Raw genomic sequence first — 16,526 nt, 5'->3', positions numbered from 1 at the left:
GCACCTAAAACAAGCTCAGGACTGCAGACCATCTTATTTCTTCTGTAAAATTTTCAACATCTAAATCTTACCCCCACAATTAAAAAGAAAAATTCATTAAAGTGAGGGCAACATCATAGCCTTCATCTTCCAGTCCTTTACACAAAAACAAGGCTGAATCTAGCACAGGCACTCAACAAATACTGGTGAATTAATATAGGGCTATGCTGAAAGATGTTACTTTCTGCTTGAATGAGACAGAAGAATATAAAAATAACCAAATCATAAGTAAGGATCATATTTTAGCTCTGCATGATCCCTATCACTGGCCCTGTGAATTCACTACTCTCTTTTCTTTTCCTTGTGACTTCTTTTTTTCATCAGAGCCAGCTATTCCCCTCCTTTTTTAAAATCATAGAGATGTATCTGCCAAGGACAGATAATTGCCCTACAGAAGGAAAACAAGGAGTGAGAATTCCTTATACCAAATACTCCTCCTTCAACCAAAAAAGAAAAAAAAAATCAACCTTATGTTAAAATAACACGAAACATTGTAAGTTGGAGATAGAATAAAAGTATCTTTTTTTTTTTCTTGAGGTTTTCTGTCTTCTAGGGACTCCTGAAATCATGGGCACAGGTATATATGCGTTTTTAAAACTCTATGAGAATGAAAGCTCAAAGACATTTTAAGTAGCATGCTAAAATAAAGGTGCTAAGGAAGGTTGGACCTGGTACATTCTGTGAGTACAGAGGAGTAATACAATCTGCCCAATTAGAGCAGAAAATTCACTCTGGAGGCAAGGGTGCAGTAGCTGGCGGGGAGGCCCTCACAGCACTGAGCACAGGACCTGTGCAGAGCTGCAGCTCAACACCTACAGGCTTAATGGCCTTGGCCGATGGAACAAACAGACTCATCATTAGAGGGAAAGCTGGGCTGGGCCAACTGACTGAATGATTGATATATGACTTGGAAGTCAAGTTTCCTACTTTAGGAGGATATTAGGCTTTTCCACATAATATAATGGTAGCAAGCATGGTTAAACTTCAGGAAAAACCCATGAAGCTTTATGAGCATGTGGAAAAGTGTCAGATGATTTTCAATTTAGACAAACACAAGGAAATGAATTTAAAGGGACATAATATACACTCTACCTAAATGATGGAGTGTTTGCAGCTATCAGTTAAGACCCAGAGATCTGTACATCAAATAAGCAGTACACTGAAATTTGCTTACCAAAGCCTAATCCTCATCATCTAATTTCCTATCTCTTTCCCTTTCTTCTTCCCTCCCTTCCAGGAATCCTCACGAACTACTCACTGTGTAGTAGTTAGGTACTGAGTCGGGTCCCACTTCAAGTGAGAATGCTAAGCATTTGTGCTATGCAATGAGAAAGACAAACAACAGGAGAAATAAAGAGGAGATCAATAAGTACAAATCCATTTTGAAAATCTAGAACTGACTGCAAAGATATAGTTCACCTTTGCTGATGGGAAAATGGGAGGAAGCTCCAAATAAAACAGTCTTGGGCTGATATTAAGGAAATGTGACATTTAAACATTCCTTCCCAAACCACCAAAATGTTGAATAACAATAGCAATTTCTAATAACCATTGGAATTGGGTAGTTAGTAAATCAGCGCATGTATTGCTATTAGATTAAAAGATGGGATCAGGCTGGGTGCAGTGGCTCACGCCTGAAATCCCAGGACTTTGGGAGGCTGAGGTGAGCAGGTCACCTGAGCTCAGAAGTTTGAGACCAGCCTGGCCAACGTGGCGAAACCCTGTCTCTACTAAAAGTACAAAAATTAGCCAGGCATGGTGGCAGGCACCTATAATCCCAGCTACTCAGGAAGCTGAGGCAGGAGAATTGCTTGAACCCAGGAGGTGGAGGTTGCAGTGAGCTGAGATTGTGCACTTCAACCTGGGCAACAAGAGCGAGACTCTGCCTCAAAAAAAAAAAAAAAGATGGGATGAAAACTAGACCTAGACGAAACTATGAACTGGGCCCAGTCTATATTTAGTATATACCCATCCCTTATTCCTTCCATACCCATTCACATTACTGGAAGCATTGCTCATGCACACATAAGTATAATGGCTGCTCTTCTTCTGCCAAGATCTGCTCTGAAGAAAAGGTTTGATGCAATCAGGCATCACTAAGGTTTGTAAGCATGACAAGACTTAGTGCTGCCACTAGTCTACAGCATGAAGAGGCAATATACCACAGTGGGAAAGCAGGGCCAAGCCTTTTACATGTAAGTGACCTGGCCAGTCACTTGACCTTGAGCTTCAAATCCTGCATCATCACTCAGGATGCACTTTTCACTTATACCTTTACCTGGAATGTAAACTCGTAAGTGTAGGACCTCTGTGTCTTTAATGCTACTTTCTCAGTGTCCAGAGTGGTGCTTGACACATGGGAGGCAATCAACGAATATTTGTTGAAGAAATGAAATAACGATAACTTATGTAATATACAAAGCACATGATCTGGCATGTAACAATACTTGCTTTTTTAAAAAAATTCAGGAATATATACATCTTAGAAGACAAAATTATTGGAATGACCATCCAATTGTGTATTAAAAATGGACGGGATATATCTTTATTCCAGAAGCTTTGTGTCTTTCTTGTGCTCCTGAAATCATGCACACAGGTGGCCATCTATTTTACTAGAGTCAAAAGTGGGTCTGCAGCTGGATGCTAAGATGGTCTTGAACTATCTTGTCACAGACTGCTTGTTAGTTGCAACGAAAAAATAAAACAGCAATTACACGGTGGAGAAATGGACTTATATCTTGATTGGGTGATAAATTAACATCACCAAAGAGGGAAAGATGGACATAGTGTGGCCCCAAATGTGATGCCTTGAGATGGTCACAACATCACCTGTGCAGTATTCGAAATCAGAATGCAGAAGTTCAAACTGATAAGGAAACATTAGACAGACACAAAATGAGGAACATTCTATTAAAAAGGAGGAGGTTTGTGTTCCTCAAAATTTCAAGGTCATAAAAATCAAAGAAAGGTCATGGAAATGTTCCAGAGAAAAGAAGGTTATAGATACCTGACAATCAAATGCAGTATCTGCAACTAAACTGGATCTTACACTGAAAGGAAAAAAATACTCTGAAGAGCATCATTAGATTAACTCACAAATTTGGAGGATGGATGACAGATTAGATGAAAATATGTTATCACAATGAATTTATGAAGATGATAACTGAAATTGATTGTGTAAGATAAAAATCCATATTCTTAGAAAACACACACTAAAATGATTAGGGATAAAGGACTATGATGTGTGAAACTTACTTTCAGCAAAAGAATTGTGTGTGTTTCAGAAAAAGAACTGTGTGTATGGAGAGAGAGAGAAAGAGAACAAATATAACAAATGTGATAAAATGTTACTAGTAAATCTAATTTTACAAGATTATCATTTTTGCAAGCTTTTGTAGAACACTGCAAATTTTTTTACAATCTTTTATAAGTTTAAAATTATTTTCATGTTTAAAATTATTATTACAGGTGTGAGCCACCTGTAATGCCAGCACTTTGAGAGGTTGAGGAGGAAGTATCGCTTGAAGCCAGCAGTTTGAGACTAACCTGGGCAACAAAGGGAGATCTCATCTCTCAAAATATAAAATTAAATTTAAAAAACTATTTCCAAATATGAAGCTAAAAAAGAGGTTAAGTCTGCACAGAACCAAAATCAATCTCAAAGGAAGACCTTGATGAAATTGGTCCAGGGGAGACTGCAAATAAAAGACTTCCAATGTCCCACTATTGGGTAATTCAATGAGGCCTCCACCCAGGGAAGAGGTGGTACAGTAATTCTGTTTAAAGGCCACACCAATAACAATAATAGAGAAGTAAGCTAATGGCTAACATTTAGGTACCCTATATTATGTGACATTTTCTGAATCAGAATTCCTAATTCGATCTTTACAATAGGTAGTATTATGATCCCAATTATAGTAATGAATGTTAGAGAGGTTAAGTTCCCCACAGTTAGCCAGTCTTTGAGATGGGACTGATACCTAATATAATTCCAAGTCACCGCGCTTAACAATGAAACCACACTCTCTAGCAACATGGCTTTCCCTTTTACATTAATACTTCCCTTTTCCTTATTTCTTTAACATAGAGACAAAGTTAAGAGTGTGAAACCGCTTTACTATAGTACATGTGCAAACACCTCAGTGGGGCATAAGGTGTTTGTACACAATCTTGGTGCCTAAATTAGCCATCCTAAATCCGTTCAGGAAATGGGTTGTAGCCTATGTTTCATTCCCAAATCACCAGCTCGAACTTCTCTCTCTAATCCTGGGGTAACATTCTGGCTTTAGGACATTCTAAGCTCATCTCTAGTGTTATGTCAAAACTGCTTTCTTTACAGCCATCCAAATTTCATTCCATGTAACTCTACTGAACCCATCCTTACCCTGTCTTCAAATATCACCACCAGTTTCTCTTCATGATATTCTCTCAATCCTCCTCGACATTCCCAAATCATTTGTTCTTGTCTTTCAGGTGTTTTCTAGCTAATTTCCATCTGGCCAATTCCCAGACCTTTTCTTGGCTCTAAAATCTACATTGAATGGTCCTCCTCCAGGTTCTGACACACAGGCAGATTCCCTATGTATTTTAGTTGCCATCGCTTGACTCAGCAAGATGATCTGAGGTAAAAAATCTACAGAATCTAATAGAAATAGCCAACTCTCATCTTCAACAGAGGGTGAGGTATGGCAGAAAAGCAGAACTAAAGAGGCAAACGTATAAACAAGTTGAAAAATGTGTCCTGAACAAATCTGAATATTGGCCTCATTAATAAAGATGTTTCACTCCCTGACAAATCTTTACAGAATGTGGTGGCCAGTATTCCACGGCAAAATATTGCACCGAGTTCTGGTGAATCCACCAGCAGCCTTACCTCACACACCGGAGATGTCTCCAGCTGTATTTGACCACTGTGAGAACAAGGAAAGAAAAAAAAAAAAAGATATAAAGTGAAATTTAAAGCATAGAAATGTCAATGTATTATGAAAAGAGAAAACATAATTTGTTATAAAAGGCAAGCATACTTCAGTGCAGAATCTTGTAATTCTAAGGCTTCTGCTGATCCCATAGGATATAGGTTTAAAACACTTCTCTCTGTAATATCTGTGCTTAATCTAAAGAGTAGGAAAAAAAGATATTAGTAAATGTATTAAACTTTTATTTTTAATAAATTCTATTGGTCTTATTTAGTTTAAAATTTTAATTTACTAAAAAGTTATGTTTATCTTTAGGATTAAGTGAGGAAAAGTTTATGACAGAAATTTCAAAGTGCATGGTATTTTCCCACCACGTGCCAAAATATAATATTCCACCTGCTATTGGTAATACAATCCAACTTGTTTGTAATATAATAGTAATTTCTAATAAAATCAAAATTTTCATAGGTAGTATAGCATATACTAAATTTTATTTTAGAACTTTATGAATTTACAGAAGTCAAGTTGCTGTATTACATTATAGTGTATGTACCAATGGCATTTGGTTTTAATAGGGAGATATACATTGTATCTCTCACTTAAAAAAATCATAAGCAATTTGATATGCATTTTTACTTCTGAAATAGTCTCACACAGTTTCTAAATTTCTGCTATTTTAAGAGACAAAGATTTTTTGTTCTTAAAGACCTATAAAGCCAGAAATTTCTGTAAGTTAGATAAAATTTACAAAGTCATCTTAAACAGGGATGCGTTTATATTATAGAGGCCTATGAAAATGCTGTCAAACTAACAATCAGAAGGCCTTAAGAGAAGAAATCAAGATAAAGACAGAACAGCAATAGCCAACTAAATTTTCTGATGCATAAAAGGTAAACTTTAAAAATTTAATCCCACAATCAATGGCTTAACTATAAAAGAAAAAAATTCCTGGATCTATGAAATGTGAGATAAAAGAAAAAACACAATGTGTATGTAAACTTTTTTATTACTAATATTCAGCCCCAAAGCAGTTAGAAATAAATGACATCTTCAAGTGTCCTCTCTATATCCAAAACAAAACCAGGGCTTTTCATGACTATTAAACTGGCTCACAGAACTATTATAAAATTAGATGTCATATTATAATAGTTATTTCAGGATAAATAACAATGATCTAAAGCAGCCAAAGTAGTGGATTATTTTAGAAAGAAAATGAAAGAATCCATATAAAATTTTACAACATAATATTTTAAAATAGTGCTCCATAAAGATGCAAATCAAGTGTCACTTGGAAGGTTAGCTGGGAATGTTTTCTTCCACTATCTTAATATATTTCCTTCCATTTTAATATATTTCCTTCCATTTTAATATATTTCCTTCTTAAAATCCATCTTAATATATTTCCTTCCAGTTTTTCTAAATTTCCTGCACAATTGGTACCTAATTCTATCTATATAATTGGGATCAAACACTGTGCGTTTTTACATACTTTAAAAAAGTTATATACTTTTTTAAAAGTATAAAAGCATTCTGTGATATCACTAGAAACTTAAAAAACATTATATTGGCCACATCACATTCTGTCTTATCAAAGAGTATAATATACTTAAAGTATCCCCAAATTGTTAGATAATTTCTTTTTCCAAATATTTGCTATTAAAAATACCTACCCCTCATTCTCTACCCCAAATTCCCCAAATTGTTCACGTCTTCTTGTCTCTTAGGATAAGTTCTTAGATTTCACTCTGAAGTTTTATGTTTCTAGACTTGGTTACATACTAAGTTACTTCTAGAATGGTTTTGCCAATTTACTTCTCCACCAGCAGTTTATGTATTATTTCAAATCCTCATAACCCTAAAAGGTAGGTACTTGTCACCCCCTCTTATAGATGAAGAAATGGGATGCAGAGAAGTCATACAACTTACCCAAGTTAACTGATGCTGCAGCTATGTTTAAAAAGTTTCTAGCTAATTCAAAGTCTGTTCTTCCTACAAGCCACCCTACTTCCTGATTCGTTATAATGAATACATGCACACGGGTGCACATGCCTACATGTACTAACATACATGTATGAACAACCATACACATGCATGCATACACATAAACACACATACAGGCTCTCCTGTCCTGTTTCCTGCCCTTTCACTAACTGCCCTGGCTCAGGATGTAGAATTCAGCTCTTTGAACATACCTTGATTAGGTGCCTATGCCATGAGCCAAACATAAGGGAGAATTAACAACATGAATAATCACGTTTAAACACCATCATTGCCTCCCTCTAAATATAAAATAAAATCTCAGCTCCTTAACAACATCCAAAGCCATTGGCTGCATCATTCTACACTGTCTCTGGTGATTCTCAGTCCTGGCTGCACATCAGAAGCACTGGCTGACTCCAGTCCCCAAAGGAAGGGCCTGGTATCTGTTCTGAAAAAGTTCTACAAGTGATACTGAAGCACACTAGGATGGAGAGCCTCTGTACTGCCTGAGATTTTCCCAACCTGGCTCCATTCATTCTGACCTTCATGCCTTTATCTAAGCCTTTCATTCAATCCAGAATTTCTCTTTTTCTTGAAATTGGCAGTCATTAAAGGTCCAGGCCATTATCCTATCCTTCAGGAAGACCAGTCCACCCATCTCCCCTTTTGCTGGGGTTGGGCACTTGCTTGAGTCTATCCTTTTTACCTCCACTTGAAGCACTTGAATCAATTACAGTTATTTATTTATTTGTTTTATTATTATTTTTTTGAGACACAGTTTCACTCTGTCACCCAGGCTGGAGTGTGGTGGCACGATCTCGGCTCGCTGCAAACTCTGTCTCCTGGGCTCAAGCGATTCTCCTGCCTCAGCCTCCTGAGTAGCTGGGATTACAGGCACATGCCACTATGCCCAGCTAATTTTTGTATTATTAGTAGAGACAGGGTTTCACCATGTTGGCCAGGCTGGTCTCGAACTCCTGGCCTCAAGTGATCTGCCTGTCTTGGCCTTCCAAACTGCTGGGATCACAGGTGTGAGCCACCGCGCCTGGCACAGTTACACTTATAAATAACATCTCAAGGCAATCTCTATCTATTCTAAATTCTCAGAAAGCGAGAGCTGTGTCTTGTCCATCTTTACATCCCCCAAGGTGCACACTGCAGATCTTCCCATACTCCAAGCACTCAATTAATGTCTGCAGAATTGAAATGCTTTTCAAATCAATTGCAAAAGATTTCCAGCTGTACTAAACTGATCCGCCACTATTCTTTCAGGGCCAGACATCATAGGTGGCATATTCTCATCAGCATTCTGGGATACACTAACTACGCTTTTCATAAATTTGCAGAACCCAGCTAGGATTGCTGTGTGTGATTCCCGTGTTCATCATATTATAAGACTACATCAGTTTACCAAGTCCTCTAGTTCTCTAGAGATCATATAGTTATTACCTGATACATGATACCTGCTATTGTTTAGCTGAAAAATATTTTGTCCATGGGAATTCCATTACCATTAGTTAAGAAATCAAAAAATATTATCCACATATCCACTGAATGTAGTGCCTATTATTGATCAAGGCAAATTCAGATTTTAAAATTATCCTGTATCCCAAATCTTTAGAAATATATTCTTCAGTTAACATGTATTTGGCACTACCCCATATAAATATAGTACTACTTGATATACCAATTCTTTCCTTTTTGGAAAACATTTTCTTTATATTTTTTATAAATCAGGGGTTTAAACTTTAAGCAATATAAAACATGCACTTTTAACATATTTTTGTTTTCTAAGAATTATACCAAAAACTCCCATATGAATTTCATGAGGGGTGAACGAACTCAATAAAGGGTGGTGAAAGGGGAAATTGATCTCACTCCCTCCAGAAGTTTGACTCTTTTACTTTTGCATCTTGGGAAAACAGGCAATAAACATGACTTTTCTTTGTTAGTAGCTGGACTGGGCCAAAATCATCTGTGTAGGTATTTTAGGAATTTAGACAATGTACTCCATACATTAGTATGCATTATTTACACATGAAACCTGGACCAAGGAGACATACACACCCATTGGGATCTTGCAGCAAATCTACTGCTTCTCTCAGCTGCTCGATCATTGCTATATCCATGTCCTGATCTTTGGATGAACTTATTCTGTAACATGAAACCAAGCATAAGAATGAAAACAATCAATACAACATGAATATCATCTAATTTCTTAAAAAGCAAACTTACAAAAATCCATCTAACATATGAAAATGATTTCGACAGATTCAGTGTTATGGTGAAAATGCGTTTGTACCTTGTGGGGTGGGATGGCAGAGCACGGTGGGAAGAGCCCGAGTAGGGGAAGCCCAGCTCTGCTGTAAAGCAGCTCACATAAGATTTTCATGCCTGTGCACCCCTAACTGCCCCTGTGCACAGTCAGGCAATGGCCTAATGAGAGGCTCTCACCATTGTGCTTTACTGAGTTCTAGGGGATTGCATGGAGGGGATCAGCTGGCTGAGTCTGTACTACTTCTGGGCCTTCCAACTCCCGTTCAACCAGTTTTATTACTTTCATGCATATAGGGTTTCAGTGTGGGACAGTGGTTCTCAGTCCAAACTCTAGATGCAGCAAAATCATCTGTGGAGCTTAAAAAACATGCCAGGCCCTATATGTCCAAGTGGGTCTGACTAGGGGTTCAGCATTTTATAAAGCTCTACAGATAATCCTTTACAGCCAGGGTTGAAAGCACTAGGTATGAGATTGAGAATGGAGTTTCCAAAACTTTATATAGTTTAAAAACAACTGCCTCTTTCCCTATGATTCTCTGATTGTTTAATCAAGCTAGGCCTCCGTGGCTCTCAGCAGCATATCCAGTGAGTAGCTGGTAATACAGACCGTGACCAGAGAGGAACTTTCCAATGTTTTTAAAGGGCAAGAGAGATTTGATCACGGCAAGCCCTTCCCACTATAGAATGTAAGCCAATGACTTTCTGTAAGGAGAAAAGTTTTAACAATGGGATAAATCCTCACTAAGAAGAAAAACCCTACAAGGTATGATGGAGAGTCCACACCTGCCTCCCAGATCATAGAAATAAAAATCCTGGGAACAAAAACTATACTCTATGTCGCATAGTCCAAACTCAATTCCCCTGGACATGATTCATTGTCTGATGGGAATCATACACCCCCTCCCCTGTAAATCTTGCTAAATAAATATTTATACACAATAGAGTAGAAGGATTATCTGTCTGGTACAAGATTCCTTGGGTTCAAATGCTGGCCCTCTGTGACCTTGCGGCAAGATAATCAATCTCTCTGTGCCTCAGTTTTGTCATCTGTGAAATGGGGGACAAGAACAGAACTTATCTGTTAGGAGTGTTGTAAAGATGAAATGAGTTATGGCCTGTGAAGTATTTAGGACAATGCCTGGCACATGATGTTGAATAAATGGTAGCTCTGGCAGTTAGAAGTCTTGGGACCAGAAGTCTACGGTGTTCTCAGATCTTGAAGGGGATGACTTGGGGTAAAGAAGGAGATCAGCGCTACAGATCACTTCAGGCCCAGCTGTTGGCTTCTTCAGGCAATTGTATGGATGGTAGAACCTCCAATCTAGAAATTCTAGCTAATTCTCTGAAATCACATTACTACCCACAACCTCAAAACAAATAAGACTCAAGGCCAAGTAAGAGGTTTGTACTGCCCAATACCATGACAAAAAGCATCAGACAGAGAAAAACTGGCAACTTCTTATCAATATTGTCTGTAAGAATATCAGCTTGCCCACAGAAAAGCAGGTCAAAATTCTATCACAACAGAACTGCCAGACTGCTTCAAAGTGGATTTGAGTGATGATGGCTTGTAACCAAGGCCTCGGCACTCACATGCCCTCAGTTTGCCAGTGCACATCCTCTTCTATCCGTAACAGCTCTTCACAGTCTTCTGCCCTTGCCTGTGGACAAAACACACAGGGTTCCTGAAAACCATTGGCTACTCAGTAGTCAGGAGCCAAAACCTGCCCAGCCCATGTTTATAACAGCGTTATTCACAATAGCCAAAAGCTGGAAACAAGCCAAACAGCCATCTATGGAGGGATGGATAAACAAATCTGGTATGTACATGCACTAGAATATTACTCAGCCTTAGAAAGGGGGAAATTCTCATGCATGCCGTAAACACAGATAAACCTGGAGGACATTATGCTACGTGCAATAAGCCAGTCACAAAAATACAAATACTGTACTGATTACACTTATATGAGGTGTCTACAGTACTCAAATTCATCCAGACAGAAAGCAGAATGCTTGCTGCCAGGGGCTGCCGGGAAGGAACGAGGGAGTTGTTATTTAAAGGGTACGCAGGGTCAGTTTTGCAAGTGAGAAGAGTTCTGGAGATAGGCTGCACAACGTAAATGTAGTTAAAACACTCTGAACTACATGTACGTTTAAAAAATGGCTAAGGTGTACATTTTGTAAGTATTTTCCCATAATTAAACATTTTTAAATTTAAAAAAATGTGGTCCAAGACCACAGCATCTGTTAACTTATCATCAGAAATTTAAAGCTTTACTGGATTTCCTATTGCCCTTTTAGCACCTCCTTGTATTGAGAGATCCCTCTCCTGTGCTTGTGGGTCACCTGTGAAGATGCATCCTAGTGTTTGTGAGAGCAGGAATGTGTGTTTAAGTGTGAGTGTGCACGCATATGTGTGTAGTGGGGAAAAGAGAAAGTATAACATTCTTAACAACAGAAAAGTGCTTCCGATTGCATCTAATAGTTTTCACGTGTACAACATCCAGAATTCACTCAAATGTTCTCCCTGCACTGTCACCCCACTTTTTCCCAAAGCGGCAATGTAGTGACACTGGCTATTTGGAAAGTCATGTACCACCATGAGCCTTCCACAGGCCTCCTTGCACGTTCATCTCTGACACAGAGAAACGCTGCTTTAACCCAGCTCATGGCTAGAATGAAAGCCAGCCTGAATAGGGCCACATTTCCCTAGCTAGGAGAGAACACCAGCCAAAAGGACCATTTCTGGTGTCAAGGTTCTGGCATATCATTAACTAACTAGGGACCAGCCAGTCCTCCAGATGTGTTGTTATGACAAGACTTTTCCCAAGGACATGGCTAGCTGCCCAATGCTGGACTCCGGCTGGGAACACACTTGGACTTTTTCTGTAGTGATTATACTTTTCATGTACAATACAGTCAATGTATAAAAGACTGTGCCACTCTCCACACTCCAAATGACAGAAAAATTCATGGGTAAAAATATACTATCAGAAATGACCAAGACAACGTGTTCTTACTTCGTTTTGTTGGGTTTCAACCATAGAAGCAATGGGTATTTCTTTTTATTTTTTTGTTTCACAACTAAAAGTAGCCAATAGTATAAAATGTCTCTTTTTTTCATTAGGCAAAACAGGCGTACTGGGTTGCTTTTGCTAAGTTAAATGGTTTTACAGTTGATCCTCATTATCTGTGGATTCTGCATTTGTGAATTTGCCTATTCACTAACATGTATTTTTAGTCCCAAAACCAGTATTCGTGGTGCTCTGGAGGTCATCTGCAGACATCTACAGAGTGGTAAAAAATTTGAGTCCCAGGATGTGTATGTTCCCAGATGAGGTGGAACAAGGTGACACTCTGCTTTCTTCTTTCAGCTCTCTTATTGTAAATAAGTGTCCTTTTTCACAGTCTAGTTGGTGCCATGTTTTCACACTGTTGTGTTTTTTGTTGGTGATTTCACTTTAAAATGGCCCCAGACATAGTACTGAAGTGCTGCCTTGTGTTCAGAAGCCCAAGGAAGTTGTGATATGCCTTACAGAGGACAATACGTGTGTTAGACAAGCTTCCTTCGGGCATGAGTTATGGTGCTGTTGGTTGTAATGTTCATCAATCAATATATGTTAAATAAGGTATGGTTGTAATGTTCATCAAAACAATATATATTAAATAAGGTATCTTTAAACAGAAATACACACACACCAAGGTTATGTGCTGATTGGTTGACAAAAACGTTGTGAGCAGAGGGCAGGAACCCAGCCCTCTATTTCCCCAGTGAGTTAGGGCTCAGTATTGGATAATTCGATACGTTACAGTGATGTCACACAACATAACTGCTGTGAATAATGAAAATTGACTGTGGTTGCAAAGGTCCAAGATGCTTATTCAGTAAAGAAAACAGGATTATGTAAAGCATAGAACTCTGTTTTTCTGAGAAAGGGTCTCACTCTTTCACCCAGGCTGGAGTGCAGTGGTGCAGTCATGGCTCACTGAAGACTCACTCTCCCAAGCTCGAGTGATCTTCCCTCCTCAGCGTCCTGAGTAGCTGAGACTCAAGGAGCACACCACCACACCCAGCTAGCTTTTGTTTTTTTGTAGAGATGGAATCTTAGTATGTTGCCCAGGCTGGTCTTGAACTCCTGGGCTCAAGTGATCCTCCTACCTCAGCCTCCCAAAGTGGGGGATTACAGGTGTGAGTCACTGCGCCAGGCCAAGCACAGGTTGAAAGACTTAAAGTTGATGGATATCAAGCCTAATACGGGCCTGAGTTTCAAGCACAATTTTTCCTTAACTTGTTGTAGATGTTCATTTTATCATTAACATTTTTCTTTTGATTTTCCAAGAGAAGTATCTTCCAGAAAGCATTTGCCAAGTTGACTTCCACACCCCTATCTGCTCCTCTAGTTTCCATCTACAGGACCCGTTCTGTAGAGCAGCCATTTCCATGAAGTCCTTGAAATCTCTGAATCCAGGGAAATTTGCTTTTCTGAAACAATACGCTTTATTCTTACTAACTGCTTTGTTTCCTCTAGAACTTAAATATGGATATCTTCTTAACACATTCTTCAGGGTTTCCATCTTTACCTTAGATTCTTAACTTAAGATGAATGCTCGATATACTCCAATTTTCACATTTTCATGGAAGAATCGTCCCACAGAGCTGATAGATAGGGTCTAATCTGGGGAAGCCTTGTAGAACCAGTGGCCTGAGAGGAATGTCATTAGATTTGCACTTTAGAAAAATGTTTGGTGGCAGAATATAAAGAGTGTGTGTGTGTGTGTGTGTGTGTGTACACACATGCATGCATGCACGGGGGTGCAGCATCGGGTAAGAAGTGGAGTGGGCGGGGTGGTGCCTGAAGTAATCAAAGTGAGAAACTATGAGGCTCAAATGAAGCAATGTCAATGGAGACAGGGGACAGAAACAAGGCAATGGGTGTGACCTATTTTAAAACAAGGATGTATGGATTAATGACATTAAATATACCAAGTAAAGAGTTAAGGCTGTGTTTTATCCTTCTACACTTCTGTAATCTATAAACATATGTCACATTCATTATTTTTATCTTGAGGCCATAAACATGTCCTGAGCACACCAAGGTCTCCTACAGTGTAAAATTCAGCTGTTTTCCTCTCCATTTCCTTGAAGGTGATGCCCAGAGATGTTAATTTAGGCTGGGTCCAGCCATCAGGACACAACGCTCAGAAAATAAAGATGAGTACTTAGGGATCCCATTCTTGGCTTCAACATAATAACTCAGAAGTTACCTCAAAGCCACAGTGAATCTGAATTTTACAAAAACAATAATCTTTGTGATTCTTGGGCACCACAACCTGAACCAAAAGGGCTGGCAGAAACATACCAAGCACCTAATCATGTTGTGAAGTGGAACCTTCAGTATCTGCTTCAGTAAAGGGCTAGTTTTTCTTTCCTCCCTTTGTTGCTGCTAAGATGAAGGTTTTCCTGACAACTCGGCAACTTCATCTGTCCTTTCAATGCCTCGGGGCACCTACAAAAGTTCAGGAATAAGTGTCCTCAGAGAGATCTTTCCAAAAAGGAAAGACATTCATTTCTCAATTTTAAAAGTCTCCACTTTTGTCTTCACACCATAAATATACTCCCAAGAAAAGGATTTACCTAGAACATGTTGAAAAGAATGTGAAACTATTTCAGCTTTTACTGCGTGGCAATGGTCACACTAATGAGTTTGCTAATTTGTACGATGCACTGAGTAGCGGAAAGAAAATCAGATCCATAAACAGACAAATGGAGAGGCACACAGGGCAGGGACCAGCTCCTCACATCAGCAAATAGACACGCTGAGTGCTGAGATGTTTGGAAGGCTTCAGGGAGGGTGCAGCAAGCTGGACATTGAAGGGGATGGATTGGCAACCTTGAACTTAAATTGTACGGTGCCAAACAGAAGGAAATGAGTAAAAAAACGTAGTTGATCCTGAAAATCTTGCCTTATAGTTCATAAATTCCGAATGGAGACCATCTGCTCTATCAGTAAACTGGTCTCTTTCTTCTCCTGAGTTGGTGCTGTCACCCAAAAGGGAAGCCTCCGGTTGAAATTCCTGATGAAATTCCCCTATTAGGAAAATATAGAGAGATGGAAAGCATGATTTCATGAACAGAAGAGCAAAACACAGCTGATCTTCAAATATGATCTAATCACTTCAAGTCTTCTGTGTTCCCTATGAAGAAGGTATATGAAAAACCCAAGTTTTCTCTTCCCTGCAGGGAGGAAAAGATAAAAATAAAATAACCCCAGAAAGCCCCAAACTGAGCTTAAAAAGTCAAGGCCTCTCTGGGCTCAGTTCCCTATGAGAAAAATTAGATTTTCTCTTACTTTTTTAAGGAATGGAGAAAACAAAGTATAAAAGAGGGCTTTTTTGCCCTCAGTAATATGTGACTATGTATTTCATATTTAACATCCAACAAATATTGAGCAGCTACTAAATGGCAGGTATTATGCTAAACATTTTAGGGATTAAAAAATCAGCCAAATCTGACTCCTGTCCTTAAACAGCAAATAATCTCAAGGAAGAATGTGGGAGGGGAACTAGGCAAGAGCCCCAAATCATAACAGCAAAAGAAGTGTCTACAAGAAGGGCCACACAGAGGTGACAGCATGCTCAGATGTGGCACTTCCACCTAGAATGTGTTCCAGGGGAGGTGGGGGAGCAAAAGGAACACCCTGCAGAACTCTTCCAACTGTTCTGAAGATGAAAAAGAACCATACTGGGCCACCCTTTAAACACTCTGAGCCAATGCAGTACCCACATCTAGACAAGAGGGGGAACACCCACTGGTAACAAATTACATAATTCTTTTATTTGAAAAATTTGCCTAAAATACTACCTCCTACAGTGTATAATATTACTAACTTTATATGAATTAATAAAGTGGCAGTTATATTTGTATATAAAGCATACAGCTATGTTTTTAGACAACATATGGTTCCCATGATAATCTCAGGTAAACAGAAATGATAAAAACCTAAGCGTAAGAAGTGAAAGCCAACACTAAGGTTTGAGTGAACTTAAACAGCTCTCCTATCATGAATAAGAGCAGATTCCAACTATTTATGAGAAGATCTGTATATTAATCCAGTTCTGCACTATTCATACATTGTGAAACAGTCTCTGCCACAAATGAGTAAAACTAAATGCTTGTATTTTCCTTAAAAGTCATGGGGAAACGGGGGCAATCAAAAAATCGCCTTAATGTTACCCAATGAGGGCTTCCAACCAAGATATGAAACGTATTACAAGGATCTTGAAGGCACACAAGACAGAGTGTTTAGTGGTCAT

General features: G+C 38.8%; 1 protein-coding gene across 4 annotated transcripts in view; it reads right to left on the bottom strand.

The window, feature by feature from the left end:
* The window catches only part of LRCH1 (leucine rich repeats and calponin homology domain containing 1), a 198,064-nt gene that overhangs the window by 42,989 nt on the left and 138,549 nt on the right, over positions 1-16,526 (bottom strand). For all 4 annotated transcript variants that reach the window (XM_031001295.3, XM_031001296.3, XM_031001293.3 and 1 more), the window contains exons 9-13: positions 15,177-15,301; positions 10,806-10,873; positions 9,003-9,089; positions 5,064-5,153; positions 4,913-4,949 (exon numbers count right to left, since the gene is read on the bottom strand). In XM_031001295.3, coding sequence (XP_030857155.3) covers positions 4,913-4,949; positions 5,064-5,153; positions 9,003-9,089; positions 10,806-10,873; positions 15,177-15,301 — 407 coding nt within the window. The remainder of the gene's footprint in view (positions 1-4,912; positions 4,950-5,063; positions 5,154-9,002; positions 9,090-10,805; positions 10,874-15,176; positions 15,302-16,526) is intronic.

Source organism: Gorilla gorilla, chromosome 14 (genome assembly GCF_029281585.2).
Source record: "Gorilla gorilla gorilla isolate KB3781 chromosome 14, NHGRI_mGorGor1-v2.1_pri, whole genome shotgun sequence".
Classification (NCBI taxonomy): Eukaryota; Metazoa; Chordata; class Mammalia; order Primates; family Hominidae; genus Gorilla; species Gorilla gorilla.
Note: the sequence above shows the minus strand (reverse complement) of the source record. Positions and strands in the feature narration are given on the sequence as shown.